This window comes from Corvus hawaiiensis, chromosome Z (assembly GCF_020740725.1).
Source record: "Corvus hawaiiensis isolate bCorHaw1 chromosome Z, bCorHaw1.pri.cur, whole genome shotgun sequence".
In the NCBI taxonomy this organism is placed as follows: Eukaryota; Metazoa; Chordata; class Aves; order Passeriformes; family Corvidae; genus Corvus; species Corvus hawaiiensis.
The window spans coordinates 24511653-24528743 of NC_063255.1; the positions used below are offsets into that span (position 1 = coordinate 24511653).

Genomic DNA, 17091 nt, shown 5'->3' on the forward strand with positions numbered 1-17091 from the left:
ATGCACAAGACGTGGACTACAGGCTGGAGATGAATCCAAATGCTACCTCAAGCCAAAGAGAGAATGGCTGTGCCTTCGGAAACCCGAAAGCTGCTCAAAACCACATACATCATGCTAAACGTAGAACCATGATAGATCGTGGCAAGATGATCACAAAGGATCAAATGCTTTGCAAACCACAATAAAAATCTTACAAAGATGTTACAAGACAAAACATTCATCCTTTCAGCTTCCTTTTGAGCTACAACTACGTAAGAGAATTTAACCAATGCTTACATGGAAACCAGCCTCCCTTGAGCTCTTATTTCCACTAGGAATCTCACTAAGCAGTCCAAGGAGCCCACTACTGTTTTCAAACATTGAATTCAAAAAGGAACACACTCATCCTGACTGTATCAGGCTATTTTAACTCTGCCTCTCTAATTTTCTCCCTGCAGTGCAAAAAGCAGGCACACTCTGAGGACAGCAGAGTCTCTCAGAGGAGAGAAGAGCAGTGACAGCTGGGAGCCAACTAAAGTAAGGAAGGCCATTTGCAAGGAGGTTTCCTCCCCCAGCATGTCACCATCCCTTACAATAGACTCTCTCCTGCACCCCCTCACTGCTTCATTAGCTGTAAATGATGTGGCTTAAGAAGGAAAAAGAACTTTTTTAACATTCGGAGAGATCAGCATTGCACAAGGAGACTTGATTTGCTGATTACCAGCAACCAAGCCCCACAATAGGTTCTGGTCCCTTCCCAGTTTGGACACCCCAACACACGACTCTCTCTCTAGTTCCTCACCCTCAGAGTGAAAATAAATAACACCATGCTTGCCTCCAATGCTAAAAAAGAAAACCCAGTACTTCCACTTGATAACTACTCTCACATTGCCCATCTGAGCATGAAAAAAGCGGTAATTATGATGGAATTGCTGAAAAAGGCCACTTTCAGCCCAGTCTTACAAGATATATTGCCACCATGTTCTGCATTTTCTCACAGAATCACAAAATGAACTTGGTTGGAAAAGACCTTTGAGATCATCAAGCCCAACCTATCACCTAACACCTCCTCATCAACTACACGATGGCACTAAGTGCCACTTCCAGTCTTTCTTGTTTTAAACATGTCCAGCTACCAGTGTTTTTTTAAACACTCCACCACCTCCTTGGGCAGACGATTCCAGTGCCCAATCACTCAGTGAAGAATTTTTCCTTAATGTCTAACCTAAACTTCCCCTGGCGCAGCTTAAGACTGTGTCCTCTCATTCTGTCAGTTGTTTCCTGGGAGAAGAGACCCACCCCACCTGGCTACAGCATTCTTTCAGGCAGTTGTAGGGAGTGATAAGGTCTCTCCTGAGCCTCCTTTTCTCCAGGATAAACAACCCCAGCTCTCTCAGCCGTTCTTCATAGGGCTTGTGTTCCAAGCTCTTCCCCAGTCTTGTTGCCCTCCTCTGGATGTGTTTGAGCATCTCAACGTCCTTCCTAAATTGAGGGGCCCAGAACTAGACGCAGCACTGAAGGTGTGGCCTCACCAGTGTTGAGTACAGGGGAAGAATTACTTTCCTGGTCCTGCTGGTCACACTATTCCTGATACAGGCCAGGATGCCATTGGCCGCCTTGGCCACCTGGGCACACTGCTGGCTCATGTTCAGTCGGCTGTCAACCAGTACCCCCAGGTTCCTTTCTGCCTGGCCACTGTCCAGCTACTCTGTCCCCAGCCTGTAGTGCTGCAGGGGGTTGTGGTAGCCAAAGTGCAGGACTCGGCACTTGGACTTGTTAAACTTCATGTTGTTGGACTTGGCCCAGCCTGTCCAGGTCCCTTTGCAGAGCCCTCCTACTCTCCAACAGATTGACACTTGCTCCCAGCTTGGTGTCACCTGCAAATTTACTGATGGTGGACTCAATCCCCTTGTCCAGATCATCAATGAAGATATGAAACAGGACTGGCCCCAGCACAGATCCCTGTGTCTATCATATCAAACTCTTTCATGCTATGACTCTCAGGTGTGCATTCAAAGAAGTTTACCCATCCAGGTAATAACTGTTATTCTAGGCTGAAAGTAATTCACTTAGAGCAGACTTCAGTAATGCCAGGTGAAGATAAACCTAGTCAAACACTTACCATACTTGTGACATGTTATTGCTGCACTGTGTTGACTGGAAGCCTCTATTACTCAAGTACCATCCCGCCTGTGCTTGTCACTAAAGAATGAGGCACCCGCAGCCAGGCCAGATGCAATCATGGGACCACGAGCACAAGAGCCTGCTCTGTCAGTCAGGGTCAGGCAAAGAGGTTTCAAGGCTCTGATAATTTCATGTCTGATCACTATTCTACACATAAATAAAATGCTTCTTCTGTACCATGCTGCAGTTCCCCAAACACACTGTTTCTCCCAATACATCAAGTACCTTCTGCTCATTACAAAATCTGCTACCTTATTCTCAACTGGAGCATAAAGAAAAACTGGTTTTCCATTCTGTAGCTTCCCCAGAAACAGAAGATACAAAATTCTGAGTGCTGACTCTCAGCTTACCTTGTGGCACTCTGCGTACAGTAAACACCTACTGTAGGTAGCCTGTGTTTTTGGTTGAGAAGGGACAGCTAGCTTTAAATGTGAGGAAATCCGAAAGACTTAGGTTGAGGTTTGTACAAGTCCTTGCTACAGGTGAAGCATGAGAAAACTGTACCGCATTCATGACAACTTTAGGAGACAAAGATGCTTCTTTGTGCAGAATGTAATTTCAAACACTGTAAGCCATGACTAACTATCAACCACTGGTCAGGAGGACAGAGACCTCCTGGCAAAAGAGTTTGTGTTGGTACAGAAAAAAGAACATGGATTAAATAAACAGTGGTAGAAGGTCTGAAAATGAAACCCAAAAACTCAAAAAGAGTGTTTGTTGAGAAAACATTTATCTTTTCCAACCAGCAAGAGAGTCTCCTGATAATCCTGATTTTTTTTCCCCTAAACATTATCTGCAATTTCTCCCAACAGAACCAAACAGTCAAAACCCAAAATGTTTTTTTCCCAGAAGAAGAAAACCAAAAAAACACAGCCTTAAGAAAGAGCTGTCCCTTAGAACTAACATGGTTATGGTTATAAACATTAAGTACTTCCAACAGGATATCCTGAACTAGAGTCTGGCTGGTGCTGGCACAACTGCATTGTTGTACAAAGTACCAAAATAGGAGACAAATATCACTGACTGGGATGTGTGTGCGTGTGTGTGTATGTGTGTATATATATATATGTCTTATAAACACCTTAAGACTACAAACACTGCTACAGTGAAAACACAGAGATACTCAGTTAAAAAAAAAAACAACCAACAACAAAACAAGCCAAAAAAAAGAAAAAAGAAAAAAAAATCACCTCTCCACGGTAGAGGAGTAGGACAAGTCTTCAACGCAGGGGTCATCAGTGCTCTTGCAGCTCCTCTCCCCTGCTGCCAAGCACAGCCTCCCCACATTTTTGCTAATGTCACACAGACTTTGTTCCTCATCAAGAAACTTGACCTTTATATCTATTGCAGGCATCAGGCTGAAGAGTGAAATGTTTTCAGTGATAATGAGAACAAAATGTAGATTCCATCTCCTCTTTAAGTTACGGAGTGCATGAGCAGAGAATGACAAATACCCTGGCCTTTATTTTAGTATTTCATATACGAGTCGTTTTTCTTGATTAGACCACAAAACACCAAGACGTGCCCCATTTTACACTATTAAAAACCAAACACAGAGCTGCGGGGGAGTGGGGAAGAATACAAAACAGCGCGTTTCCTTCCGCTACACGGCAGAGCCATCACACAGTTTGACGGAGGAAGCAGCCCGTGTTCCCGGGTGTTCCCGGTTGTTCCCGGTTATTCCCGGCGAGGCGGGCGCCTGCCCCTCACGGAGCCCCGGCGCTCTGCCGGCGCCATCCCCTCGCTGCCCGCGCGGCGCATGCGCGGCAGGCGGCCGCCGGCGCCACCATCTTGGCGGCTTCGCGCCTGCGGCGCCCAGGCGCTCTGTGACGGGCAAGCCGGGATCCATTTCCCTAATTGGCCGTATCGGGAATAATTCACGTTCTCCGACTGCGCCGTTCGGCCCTACGCTGCCGCTCGGCGCGCGGGCTGGTCACATCGGCTCGGGGCCTCGCCCTGTGCTCCCCGCCTGGCCGCCGGGCGCAGCTCTCCGGGCCGCGCTCCGCGAAGGAGCCGCGATGGTTGGGGCTGGCGGCCGTCGGGAGCACCGGGCGAGCCCGCAGCGGGAGGCGGCCGCCGGCGCTGCTGCTCCTCTCGTTAAAATGGCCGCGCTGCCGGCTCTTTAAATTAGCCGTACTCGAAACGCGCATCTCCAGGCGCTGCCTGCGGGCGGGCAGAGCGCAGTGGCCGCGAATGCCCGTCCTGCGGCGGCGTCTGCGGGGGGGGAAGGGGGGACAGGGAACCCAAGACCGGGCTGGGGGTGGCTGAGACACAGAGGGAGGGCGGGGGACAGCGGCCGGGGGTCTCTGGGCCCGGCCGGGAGCGGGAACCACAGCCCAAGCCCGGCGCTGGGTGTTCTCAGCAGTTTAGATATTTTGTGTAACTCCCAATATTCACCCAAGCCTCATTACCACCTCCTAATGAGACCCCTTTACTCCGTGACGTGCAACCGCTCCATCTCATTAAGGAAATCGCTCTTCAATGCTGATTATTTTATTTGCAGCCATAATTATATTTCTTTCGGCTAAATCACGGTTTAATCGAGCCCACATGGAGGGCAGCAGCACTAATTACAGCGGGAGATGCGGTGGCGGCAGCGGCTCGCCCGCCCGGCCGGCGGAGGAGGCGCGGGCGCGGCGCTCCCCTGGCGCGGCCCGGCCGGGGGCAGGGCGGAGGGCCGGGGGCGAGGAGGTGGTCTCAAACACAACAACTTATTACTTCTAATTCCCCGACTGTCACCAAATCACCTGCACGAAACAAGAATCTAATTTGTTAAGCTGGCATTTCTGCAGATGGAAGATCGATTTTCTCTTTAGATTTCTCTAATTGAGTGAATATAGACGCCCCGAATTAGCCGCGCTCGGGCAAGAGGGGAAAGGAAAGGGAGAGGGAGGGAAAGAAAAAAGTCAACAAAAATCATCCTTGTAAAATAAGCCATATTACCTCTAGGATTGCCCCCCAAATAATAAAGGAAGGTGGATCGAAAGGTCCCCGATTGAGTGACAGTCATATTTCTGGAACTAACTGGTTTTTAAAAGAAAAGGTTAGGACAGCTGGAGAATGCTAAGTAACGGCGCGGGAGAGAGATGGCTGAGCTCTGAAATTGCTTACAGAATTACATTTGTTTTTCTTGTGATTTTATTAAAAGTCACTCCTCATCTCCAGAATGCGTGAAAATATCTACTTTCCACTCAGATACACCACATTAACTTGTTGGAGGCGAATTTGTTTGTTTGTCTATTTTATTTATTTGCCAGATAAGATTGATGCAGTCTTATTAGCGCTATATCTAGTTAGAGGAAGAGATAAGGATGAGATGTTTTCTTTTTATTCCAATTACTAGACTTGTCACCTAACTGAATAACTGATATATGATTATTTATCTTGAGTAAATAGAAATCAGAAAAGCAGCCAACTTAACACATACAAACAAAATATGTATGTTCTTTATTACTATATACCACCTATACAAATGAAGGGATTAAAACTGTGGCCTTAAAAGGGGAGAAAGTTAAATACTCCATCCACGTTAGCCTCTGGTGTATATTTTGTCATTGCTACATCTGGCGGAAGGGGATTTTAAAAAATACAGGTATGTGTTAAATAAATTCCTCAAGGCTCAGTAGTAAAAGTCTTCCCGGAAGTGTGCTGTTTGCCTAAACAGAGATGTACCTGAAAAATTATTTATACCGGTGTTCCCTTCGCCTTTCGGGGCAGCCCAAATAATTCCTGTACGACTGCATAAGCTATAGCCCCGTGCGTTACGCTTGGGCTCCGCATTTTTAAGTTTATAAACTTAATATTATGTCAAAAGCCTATACATACCTAATACATGCATGCATACGAAGCTGGATGGAGAGGGGGAGGTGACTTTTGTGTATAAAGAGTTTGCATCTGGCCGGGTGAGAGCGGGCAGGGGTGTCAGGCATTCCTTTATATTAAAATAGCTTTTTCCCCATAAAAGACTGGTTGTCATTGCTCTGATTAAAATTAATTGATAGAAGCCATCCTTTCAATCTAAAGTAACCGCTTCGCTGTCGAGAGATTGCCCGCAGCCTGCCCGCGAGGAGACGCTCGCAGGCGCTGCCTTTGGCTCCGCCGTAGCCGGATGCAGATGTTTAGATAAATAAGCAAATGGGAAAATGCTGTTCTTAACAGTGTTTGAGAAGAGGTGTCAGGTGGCCTGAGCTCTCCCCGCCGACCGTAGGGAGGCTGTTTTCGGGACACCTGACGGCTACGTTTCTGATGAGCTGCGAGCGCTCTTGCCACAGATACCTTGAAACTTCATAAAGTTGTTTTCAAAGAAGTATATTTATTGCAGAGACAAAACGCTACATGCAGCCTAATGTCGTAAAGCGGCTATGATCATCGTCACGTTTAGCTCTGACTAGAATGTATAAATTGGGATCTGTAGCTGCTGGCAGCCTGGTCCTTCGTTTCCAAAGAAGTCATATTTTCGAGAGGGTTGATTGAAATGAAAACACGTGTTTATGCTTTTCCATTTCTTAACTCCAAATTACCCCTAACGAAAGGATATAGTTTGATTTGTCATTTGTGTTTAGGGTATGTCGATGTGGAAAAGTAAGCAAGTAACACTCAAAAGCATAGCTGTAATTTACAATGAATTAAAATTGATTCTTTTCATCAGGCAAGAAAATAGGGAAATGTGAGGTCGTTAATTATTGAGGGAGGCGCTTCTCATTAAAGCGAACAATGTTACAATGCAGCACTGAACAGTTGGAATGTGAATAATAATATCCGATATTTCAGCGCTACTGTCTGGAAATAAAAATGAAAAAAAAAATTTAAAAACAAAGCCGCACGAACAAGCCAGCAACCAAAAGTTGTATTTGGTAAACGCTGTGAGCGTTGCTACGTGTAAAAACCAATTACGGTGCTCTGCATACAGCAGCCGCCTTAACTGGATGGATGCTCAAGAAATACATAAATAAAATATCAAATTACAAATCTTATCAGCCATCTTATCAGCAAAGCCACCCTGCTGACTTTAGCAGTTTAACCTTATTTTACTGGGTTTCTCGCTCCAAATATAATTATTCTGATAAAAGAAGGTTCTGTTTCTAAATCAGAACAGAATTGGTTAAATACACTTGTTTATATTACAGCCTCATTCAATCAGGGCTTGAGTTTAGCGCGGAGGGGAGAGGGGGAGCTCTGGGGGTTGGAAAGTTCTCTACCCTTTCTTACCAGGGTCACAGCGCTGGAGAATTAGGGTTATATTACTCCCAAACGCGGCACGCCCCGCTCCCGCGGCGCTCGCTCGGGCGGATCGGCTGCCGTGGGCGGGGGGCCGTCAGGGGAGAGCAGAGCCGGCCCCGGCCGGGACCCCGGGATCGGGCCCGCCGGGCGCCGCCGGGCAGGGCAGGGAAAGGAAGAGATGGGATGGAAAAGGAAAGAAAGGCAAAGGAAGGTGCGGGGGGAGATGATCTCCCAGTGCCTGGCCTCTTGGCAGCCGCTTCTGTACGAAATTCAATCTCTATTTTTTATGAGAAATAAACTGTCTAAATAAATTTTATTAGGGGCAACCAATATATTTTCTGGTACTGCCCTTTGTTCCAGTTCTACGTGTGTGTAACAATCTAAAACCTATTTATTGAGGAAAAATCACTGGATCCGTCATAGAAAATCCTTTTACTTTGCTCTGAAGTGATTTCTGAAGACACTCGTGTCACTCTGAAGATTTTTGGCCATTGTGCTAAAGCCTTTCCTTGTTAGGAACTTCAGTTCCTATGATCATGTGGGGAATACCGTAAATTGTAACAGGGAATGGACTTGACTGGCACTTTTCTGGCTACACTGGGAAAATGGAATGATGACGGGGAATAAAATCCTTGTAAATACATATCCAACGCTGCCCAGGTGAATTCGGGCACTTGACAAAACAGGAGTATGAGAAAGCGGAATGTGATTACGGTATTTTACATGTGCCCCATTGTCATTTTCTTTCTGACATGTCTAAGTGTCAGCCCAGTCCGCTCTTTTCTCTCCCGCAAAATTCCTTCTCTGATTTCCCCCCTTCCCTTAAGACGATTGCGCTCTGAAGTCTTGGAAGAAATGATTTAGTTTGTTTATACTGCTATAAAAATCAAGAGCAATAGAAAAGTCATAAAATGAAGCGCGCTATCAATCACACTGCAACATTGTTATTCAGCAGTTACTAACAGAGATTGATAATCCTTTGATTTCATCCCATTGTTATTACTTTGATGTGTCTGCACATTAACTATTACACATTTATTTATCGACCTGAAACATACAACAACACGGAATAGATGCACACACACGCCGTGCCACCTCGCCCGCGGCGCGGTCGGCAGAAACCGACTGCAAGCACCTTGAGCGCCCGCATACTTGTGCCGACACATACAGCTAAAACTGAACCCCAGGTGCCCCGGCCAGCCCCTGACCGCTCGCGTCACCCCGGCCCGGGCAGGGCCAGACTCCCGCGCCCGCGAAAGGCTGCGCGCCGCCCCCGCGCCGCCGGCCCGTCTCCCCGCCAGCGACTCCGCCGGCTCCGCTCCGCGCGTCCCGACGCCCGGCAGCGGGCCGGGGGGCTCCTCCAGGCAATTTCCACCGCCGGGTCTTCCCCTCCTGCCCTACAGCTGCACACAGAGAATAATTTTCAAAGGAAAAAAGCACAGCAAATGTGCTATCTCCGCAGTCCCCCAACCAGCCGGGGAAAAAAATATCCCGAAACTCCCACCCCACCTCCATCTCCTTTCTTTCTCTCTCTGTCTCCGGCTAAATTGTGGCCCGGCTCTGGGTCTCTGTCCCTGCTCTGAGCGGCCGTTCCCGAGCACTCAGGTTCTCTCAACAGCCCGACGCCTCGAAAGCTGAATTGAATCAATGTAGCCTGAGCTGGGAGGAGGGAAAAAAAAGGCAGCAAAACTGCCCTAGAGATCGGTCGGCCGGTTCCTTTGTCTCCTTCTTCAGTCTCTGCCGAAACCCCTGCACATCTGAGCTGCAAACAAAACCGCTCTTGCATCTGTTCGCATGCAGTATTTACAATGTTTTGTGTAAGTCAATTGGATGGCGGAAAAAAAAAAAAAAGCCATTGGCGCCGTATTATTTAACATAGACTTCACTGGAATCCCTTTTTGGTGGAAGCTTTATTTGCACTAAATGAATAATCCTAATTGCATCAGTTTTGAATTAAAAATCAATGGTAATCAAGCTGGAAGTAGTAAATATCAGTTTTCATTGTGCCCGGGTAGAGGGTATTTTTCTTGTTTTGCAAATAAAAATACAAGTCAAATAACTTTAAAAGGGCATTATGTTCTGCTACAAATACAATTGAAACGGATTGTTTAGGAGCAGATCAGAAATGGTACAGAATTTTGCACTTAATTTCCTCAGTTATCATTTACAATAAGAACCTCTTGGCTTGACAGCCAAGTCTAAACAGTAGTAAATTAGTACAAATTTATACTGATTTTACTCTAATAATCGTAATAAAAGCTTATAGATTTGGCACTAATTACATAAATGCCTAATGATCTTGAAAATTACTCTGGTTAGAAATATATTACTAATCTAAACTTTGTTGTTGGCTGGCTTTGAAAAATCAGAACATTAGAAATGGTTCGCTTCACTTCTGCAAAGCACTTTAAATTGTTCAAGTAGTTTAACATATTCAAGAGGAAAATAAAAAGCATTTAACTTTATTTACTGCTTTAAGCTGAGTTTGTAGGTTAGCCGAACTTGGAGACTTTACCCGAAAAATAGGGCTTACGGGCGTTTAAATCCCGGGCGGGGAGGCAGAGCTCCCCGGCCGGCCGGGACGCATGGTGCTGGGCTCCCTTGCCCCTCGTTGCGCACTGCCTCGGCGCAGGGCGGGGCAGGGCCGAGGTGGCGGGCAGTCTCGGGGGCCAGGCGAGCCTGTGCAGCGCGGCCCGCTGCGGGAACTCGGGCAAGTTTCTCTTTCCTCGACGCCCAGCAGCCGTCGGGGCTCGGGTGGGTGAGAGCCTGGCCGCGGTCTCCCCTGCCGCTCCCGCCACCGGTTCCCCGGGGCCGCCGGCCGGCGGGGCAGCGCTGCCCGACCCCGCGCCGCCCGTCTCCCCCGCTCGCAGCCCTCGGTGGGCGCTGAGCTTACGAGACCCCCGGGAGACTCATCGGGTCGGTGCGAGGGTGCGCTCCGAAGAGGCATTAAAAACAGTAAAAGCCGATAAACCAGGGGCGACCCGGAGCGGACGAGTGTGGCAATTGTGCACTTGGAAGAGAAGGAGAGAGGGAGAAGGCGGGCGGCCAAGGCGAGCGGAGCAAGGTAAGGGAGCGCGGGCGCGGTGCGGGCCGGGCCGGGCCGGGCCGGGGCGGCAGGAGGCCGGGGCGGCGGCGGCGGGCGGGCGGCGGGCGGGCGGAGCGGGGCGCTCCGGGCGCTGACATTTGCAGGCTGCCCTCCTGATTGGTCCCCGCGCCGAGCTGCTCACGGGTTCATTGAAGTGTTAAGCACCTCCCCGTCTCTCTAAAGGACATTATAATGCAAGAGACCCCCTTTTTAACCACACACCGAATTTTCTTTCATTTAGACGATCTATATATATATATCTATATCTATATATATATATATATCTCATATCTTATATCTATTTTAAATAACTTAAGGCCGCTAAAATTTGGGGGGGAACAGCCTTCGCCCTGGAGCGGTGCGCGATGCTGTCTCACGCCGACCTCCTGGATGCCCGTCTCGGTGAGTTTCCCCCGGCACCCCCCCGCCCCGCGGCGGCTGCACCGGCGGCGGCGGCGGCGAGCGGGGAAGAAGCCGGGGCAGGAAATTGACAATTTGTTCCTTATTTTACCTTAATGCGATCTAAATGGGCTAATTCCTTTAAAAGTAATTGTACTGTGTTAAAGTTTAATTTGATTTAACATAAAAAAGAAGAGAGAGTGAGACCTACGGAGTATGTAGATCTACAGCGAGTTGTGGATCATTTAATTTTTCTCTCCCCAGTTTTTGTATACGTACCTACACATTATTATGATGATGATTATTATTTTAGGACAGATGAGCTCTATGATGTTTACGGAGTTCTGTGTGGCCTTTTCTTGCTCGCCCGTTTCCGTTCTCCCTCCTTCTTTTCCTTCTAAAAAAAAGGGAGAAACATCTGTGTCTATCTATTTATGGTTATTTATGAGTTTGTTTAGAGAAGCAGAGGGAGGAGAGGGGAAAGATCGGCAAGACTGACCGAGGTTCCCGCGCATCTTTCGGGGAGGTAATGCTCCCGGCAGCAGGGCGGTTCGAGCCTTACTTCTTTCTCTCCGTCTCTTTCTCTTACCAGCTCCGCTGGAAAATCCAAGTTGAACCCGGGAAAACTTGCTCTCCCTCTCTTCCCTTCCCTTGGTCTCGCAAGGGGAGGCCGGGCAGGGAACTGGTTATTTCAGCAGGAAGAGGAGCTGCTCGATGTAAAGTTTTCTCCCCTCTGCCCGGGTCGCGCCAGACCAGGGTCTCTGCGTGTCGTCGACCCGAGCAGGGCTGCGGGTCTGGCGGGCGGCCGGCCGGGGGACGGCGGGGCGGAGGCGGTGGCGGTGATTGGATGTCTCTCGCCAGTTCAATGCACTGGAGAGCGGCTCTGATGGATCCATGCTCAGCTGCAGGCGAGTGACTACCGCTCCTTTGCTTCCACAGGGATGAAAGATGCGGCCGAGCTGCTGGGACACCGGGAGGCGGTGAAGTGTCGGCTGGGCGTAGGGGGCTCGGATCCGGGGGGACACCCGGGAGACATGGCTCCCAACTCGGACACGGTGGAAGGGACCACCCTGCTGCCGGGGGAGGACATCACCACGGTGGGATCCAACCCCAGCTCCCTAGCTGTCAGCGCCAAAGACCCTGACAAGCAGCAAGGCCAGCAGGGCGGCCAGAACCCCAGCCAGGCCGGGCAGCAGCAGGGTCAGCAGAAGCAGAAGCGGCACCGCACCCGCTTCACGCCGGCGCAGCTCAACGAGCTGGAGAGGAGCTTCGCCAAGACCCACTACCCGGACATCTTCATGCGGGAGGAGCTGGCCCTGCGCATCGGTCTCACCGAGTCCCGGGTGCAGGTATGAAAAGCCGCCCCCGCGCAGCGCCTGCCGGCCCTTACCCGGTCGCACCGACGGCGACACGGCCGGCCGGCGGCGAGGCCAGGCACACCGGGGAGGGGGTGGGTGCCCCAAACTTCAGCCCGACGGCGTGGGAAATAACCCAACCCTGAAAGCAACAATTTGGTCAGGAAGCCTTGAAATCAGACGTGCGTCGCTCCCCTTTCCGCAAAGCTGTCACCTTGGGGTGTCCCCTTGTCCTCTATCCTACCCACCTGCAGCGCGGTGGTCCCGAGCGAGGCGCAGGCTGAGCTTCCCTCAGCTCCACGGCCCGACCCGCGGCAGGAAAAAGTCCGGGGAGGGATAGCCCGAGAAGAACGGTCTCAGTCCTCGCAATAGCCCGGCGCTAAGGGTCGAGCCGAACCTCCCGGGAATGACTCCTTTTCCACCGGAGCGGAGTCCGGTGGCGACCGTGGGGCCGCTGTCCAAGGAGCCGACGCCAGGGCCGCTGTCCAGGGTGCTGACGGCGGCACGGCCGCGGCACCGCCGGGAAGGGGCGTCCGCCGGTGCCCACAGCCCTGAGAGCGGAGGTGGGGTGCGAGGAAAGGCATACCGGCTCCTAAAAAGGCACTTCGCTAAAAGCCAGTTGTGTTTGGACTCGGAGTTTCCTCATACTGGCTTTTATAATGCCTGGCGATGGCAGGGGTAGTGAGTAACTTCAACATCAGGGTGCATTTTGTTCCCTAAAATACATGTATATATATATTTGCACACAGGACAGTAGGAAACTATTTAGGCAAATAAATGCAAACGAAATTTGGTAAAGGAGAAGGTTCAAAGCGCTAGACCGCTCAGATGCAGCTTTTGTGTGTATAAGGTTATTTTAGCGACTTTCTGGGCGAGTCCGTTCCGAGGAGCGAAAGCCTGCACAATAGAAGCACTTGTGGGATGCGCACCCCAGCTCAGTACCGCGCACCGGGACTGCCGCCGCACTTCAGCGCAGTCACTGCTCAAAATCCCTCTCGGCAAGCATAGGCTCCTGAGCTAAATAAAGACACGTCAAGAGAAATCCCTAAATGAGCGTTTTAATGAAGGAAAACAGATCCCGTTCTTGAATGTGACAGAAAAAGCACGTCTGCTTTTAAAAAGTAAAACAATTTGACTCAGCCTACACAGAACTATAATTAGTTTAAATTAAAAAAGAAATTAGATTCACAAATAAAATATAATTGGACAACTGACTCTATGAAAAAAAGAAAACGAGGTCTATTAAACTTTATTGGGTTTCCCAAAGGTTAATGATACCAATTTCAATATTAGGAGTGTGGTAAATGAAGTAAAATATAAAATGGAAATAGTTATTTTCTAACAGCACATCAAAGAAATTCGTAGGAAGAAAGACAAAGTGTTTTAATGGCTCTGGCATAATCTTAAACCAATGCTAATAGCTCGAGACTGCTGATAAAAACAGTTTAATAGAGTGTCAATTTAAATATTTTTTACAATAATGTTTTGTAATTTAAAAAGTAATCAGATCAACATAACCTTCTTAATTAACACTTCAAAATGATTAACATTATGTAATCTAAGGCAAAAAAAATTTAATATATTTACTTCACAATCCGATGTATCACTGCTCCTTGATCAAATTCAAATTAAATAGTAATTAGTTTATGTTCTTATACAAGTACTTTACAGTTTTCTTTATAGTTAACAGATAGCCTATAGATTCTTTTCAGTAAGTGGGCTCCACACTGATTAAGGAATGCTCCAAATGCTTAATTTATAGCGGCTGTATATGTTTTTAAGGGTTTTAGATGCTAGGATAAATCACCACTTTCCTTATTTTAGATCCGTATTTAATGTATATGATACATTTAAATAATTATTAAACTGGCTGATGCTTAAACGGGAGTCCAATTCCACATCTGATATTGCTCTGCTTTTCAAGCTGCTGTAATAAAACCATTCTTTTTATAGCATGCCATTATTAGAAACCAATTTCAGAATTATTTATAACCTGGAATGGCTTATTAAGCAGCAATGCGAGAATCATGCAAATTACGCGATCAAATGCAATATAATAAGCATAATCATTAGTCTCTAGCACGGATTAATTAACTTTCAATATTTTATTTACATAAAAACTAAATCAGTGAAATAACTTCTGCACAGTCAGGCTTGCCTTCCAATATTTTATACGAACAAAAATAATGTGCTGTAATTCCATTGACCGTGTCCCCCACAATGGTCCCGTCACCTGCCACATCTTAATAGGGGACAAGCTGAGAGTATTTTCTAGTTTTCTAATGGAATGAGAAATTGCATTTTCTTCCTCTCCCAGCACTATTAAAGTGTAATGAATTCGGCCCAGAGTTCACGGCTGGCTGATCGAAATGAACCTGAGATCTGAGCTTTAATACAGCTCTCCAGATTTCCTACCAAATCTTCACATTAATCATCTGCTGGATTCCAATGAGATCTTCATAAAGCTTCGGCTTCTAAAAAAAAAAAAGAAGGAAAAATGAAAAAGAAAAAAAGAAAATTAAAAAAGAGAAGAAGAAAAACAAAAGTGATATTGTCTCCCCTTCTCTCTATTGCTTTCACTCTCTCTCACCCGTTTATAGCTGGGGAATTAAATGGGCTGTATATTTTAAAACACATTTACAGTATGTCTATATTACTGTAACAGCAGATATCATCAAGGTAGATTTTCAGATTCCAACCTCCATTAGATTCTCACTGTTGTATTAATAATTTTCAGGGGCTAGTTGCATTTTAAAAGGAGTTCAAAGTTGCCAAATGCTCATGGTTAATATATTTCTAGAGTTGTCATGTGTGCATTTTCAAAATCTCCCCCAGGTTTTCCTTGCATTTTAATCTGTCATGCACCAGTTTTCAACTGGAAACATTCACATTTTAAAAGCATATGCAACGTAGCTATGAACTTAGGCGATCAGACCTGATGGAGATTCTTTACACCACCAACAAACCATGAAACATAAAAAGATTTTGTAGCCGCAATTTGACTATTAACCCTAAAACATAATTGAACGCGATTTTTCGATTATTCATATAATATTTAGCTCCCTCACGGCCGTTCATTCCAGCTAATGGGCGTCCGCCTTTCTCAGTCCGCGTATGGAGTCTGAGCCCGTGCAATCCAGCAGATTGGGGCACTGCGCTCCCTCGGATTTCAGGTGGACGCGCGTCCTCCCATTTTACGACTGTCTCAGTTGCTTTCGGCCGCGGTGCGGCGAGACCCACCAAGTCATCCCTGCCATGGTGCCACCACGGGCACCCACTCACCTAAAATACCCCTGTTTTTGTTGTTATAGGTTTGGTTTTGCTATGTTTTGGGGTTTTTAAACCCAAATGCGTGTGGTTTGGTGCAAGGGTTTCCTGGCCGGGCCCCGGCGGCACGGGGAGAGGCGGCTGGCCCGGGGCAGAGCTCTCCGCCCGCCGCGCCCCGATGGCGGCTCGGGAACGCATCCACGCAAGGGCCAGAGATGTAGGCTGGTCGGGTTTTCTTGTTTCTTTTTTTCTTTTTTTCGTGGGAAGGCCAGGCTCCTCTCCTGCAGTCTTACGCCCGGGACGGACAAATCAATCGATTTCGTTATTAAAAGTTCCAGCGGTTTCGTCAACCTGTGACGGGGACACGCGTGGGACTGCGGGTGTGAAGAGCTACCGTGGCCGGCGGGGGCGAGGCTCGGGGGGCGGCGGGAGCCGGGGCGGGGGTCCCGCGGGGCCCCCGGCCGCGGGGGGGTGGTGGTGGCTAACGGAGCGTGTCGCTGCCCGCCGCCCGCAGGTCTGGTTCCAGAACCGCCGCGCCAAGTGGAAGAAACGCAAGAAGACCACGAACGTGTTCCGCGCCCCGGGCACGCTGCTGCCGACACCGGGGCTGCCGCAGTTCCCCTCGGCCGCCGCAGCCGCCGCCGCCGCCATGGGGGACAGCCTGTGCTCCTTCCACGCCAACGACACGCGCTGGGCCGCCGCCGCCATGCCCGGCGTGTCGCAGCTGCCGCTGCCGCCGGCGCTGGGACGGCAGCAAGCCATGGCGCAGTCCCTGTCCCAGTGCAGCCTGGCGGCCGGCCCGCCGCCCAACTCCATGGGCCTCTCCAACAGCCTGGCGGGCTCCAACGGCGCCGGGCTGCAGTCCCACCTCTACCAGCCCGCCTTCCCCGGCATGGTGCCCGCCTCCCTGCCCGGCCCCAGCAACGTGACGGGCTCGCCCCAGCTCTGCAGCTCCCCGGACAGCAGCGACGTGTGGCGGGGAACCAGCATCGCCTCCCTCCGCCGCAAAGCACTAGAGCACACAGTCTCCATGAGTTTCACCTAATGGCCGGCGCCTCGCCCTGCGCCGCCCCCGCCGCCTCGCCCCGCGCCCCCGCCTCGCCCCGCGCCCCCGCCTTCCCCCACCCGACTTACCAGGGAGTCGACTCAGGATCTGAAATCAGACACCAACAGACTGGTTTGTGGGCCGAGAAACATCCCCCGATCCTCCCCAAGCCCCCTCCACCCCGCGCATCACCCGCGCACCCCTGTGCCCCGCGGTTTTCTCCGCCCGGCGGCGGGAGGACTCGGGGCCGCCCCGAGCCCGGCTCTGCCTCCCTCCGTCGCCACGACCCGGCTCTCCCGCTGTCCGCCCGTCCGGCTTTGGCTTTGCAAAGAAACGCATTTTTGTTTCTGTTTTCATAATTTTTATGGTTTATTTAGGAGCGGCGACCTGCCGCCGGCTCCTTTCAGCTCCGAGGGCGCCGTCGGGGGGCGGCCGGGCGGGTTCGCGAAACGGCACGGAGACCCCAGAGAGAATCAAACCCATTTTGATTAAGCATTGATGAGCGAGAGCGAATGTGATGGGGAAAAGAGAAAAAAACCTAAAAGCTTCTTTTTGTA

General features: G+C 49.4%; 1 protein-coding gene across 1 annotated transcript; it reads left to right on the forward strand.

The window, feature by feature from the left end:
* Positions 1 to 10723: 10723 nt before the first annotated feature.
* On the forward strand, positions 10724 to 16566 carry LOC125320047 (orthopedia homeobox). The gene is made up of 3 exons (XM_048291987.1): positions 10724 to 10870; positions 11807 to 12216; positions 16004 to 16566. The coding sequence occupies exons 1-3, from the start codon at positions 10834 to 10836 to the stop codon at positions 16532 to 16534; spliced, it is 978 nt and encodes a 325-aa protein (XP_048147944.1). The 5' UTR covers positions 10724 to 10833; the 3' UTR covers positions 16535 to 16566.
* Positions 16567 to 17091: the final 525 nt, after the last annotated feature.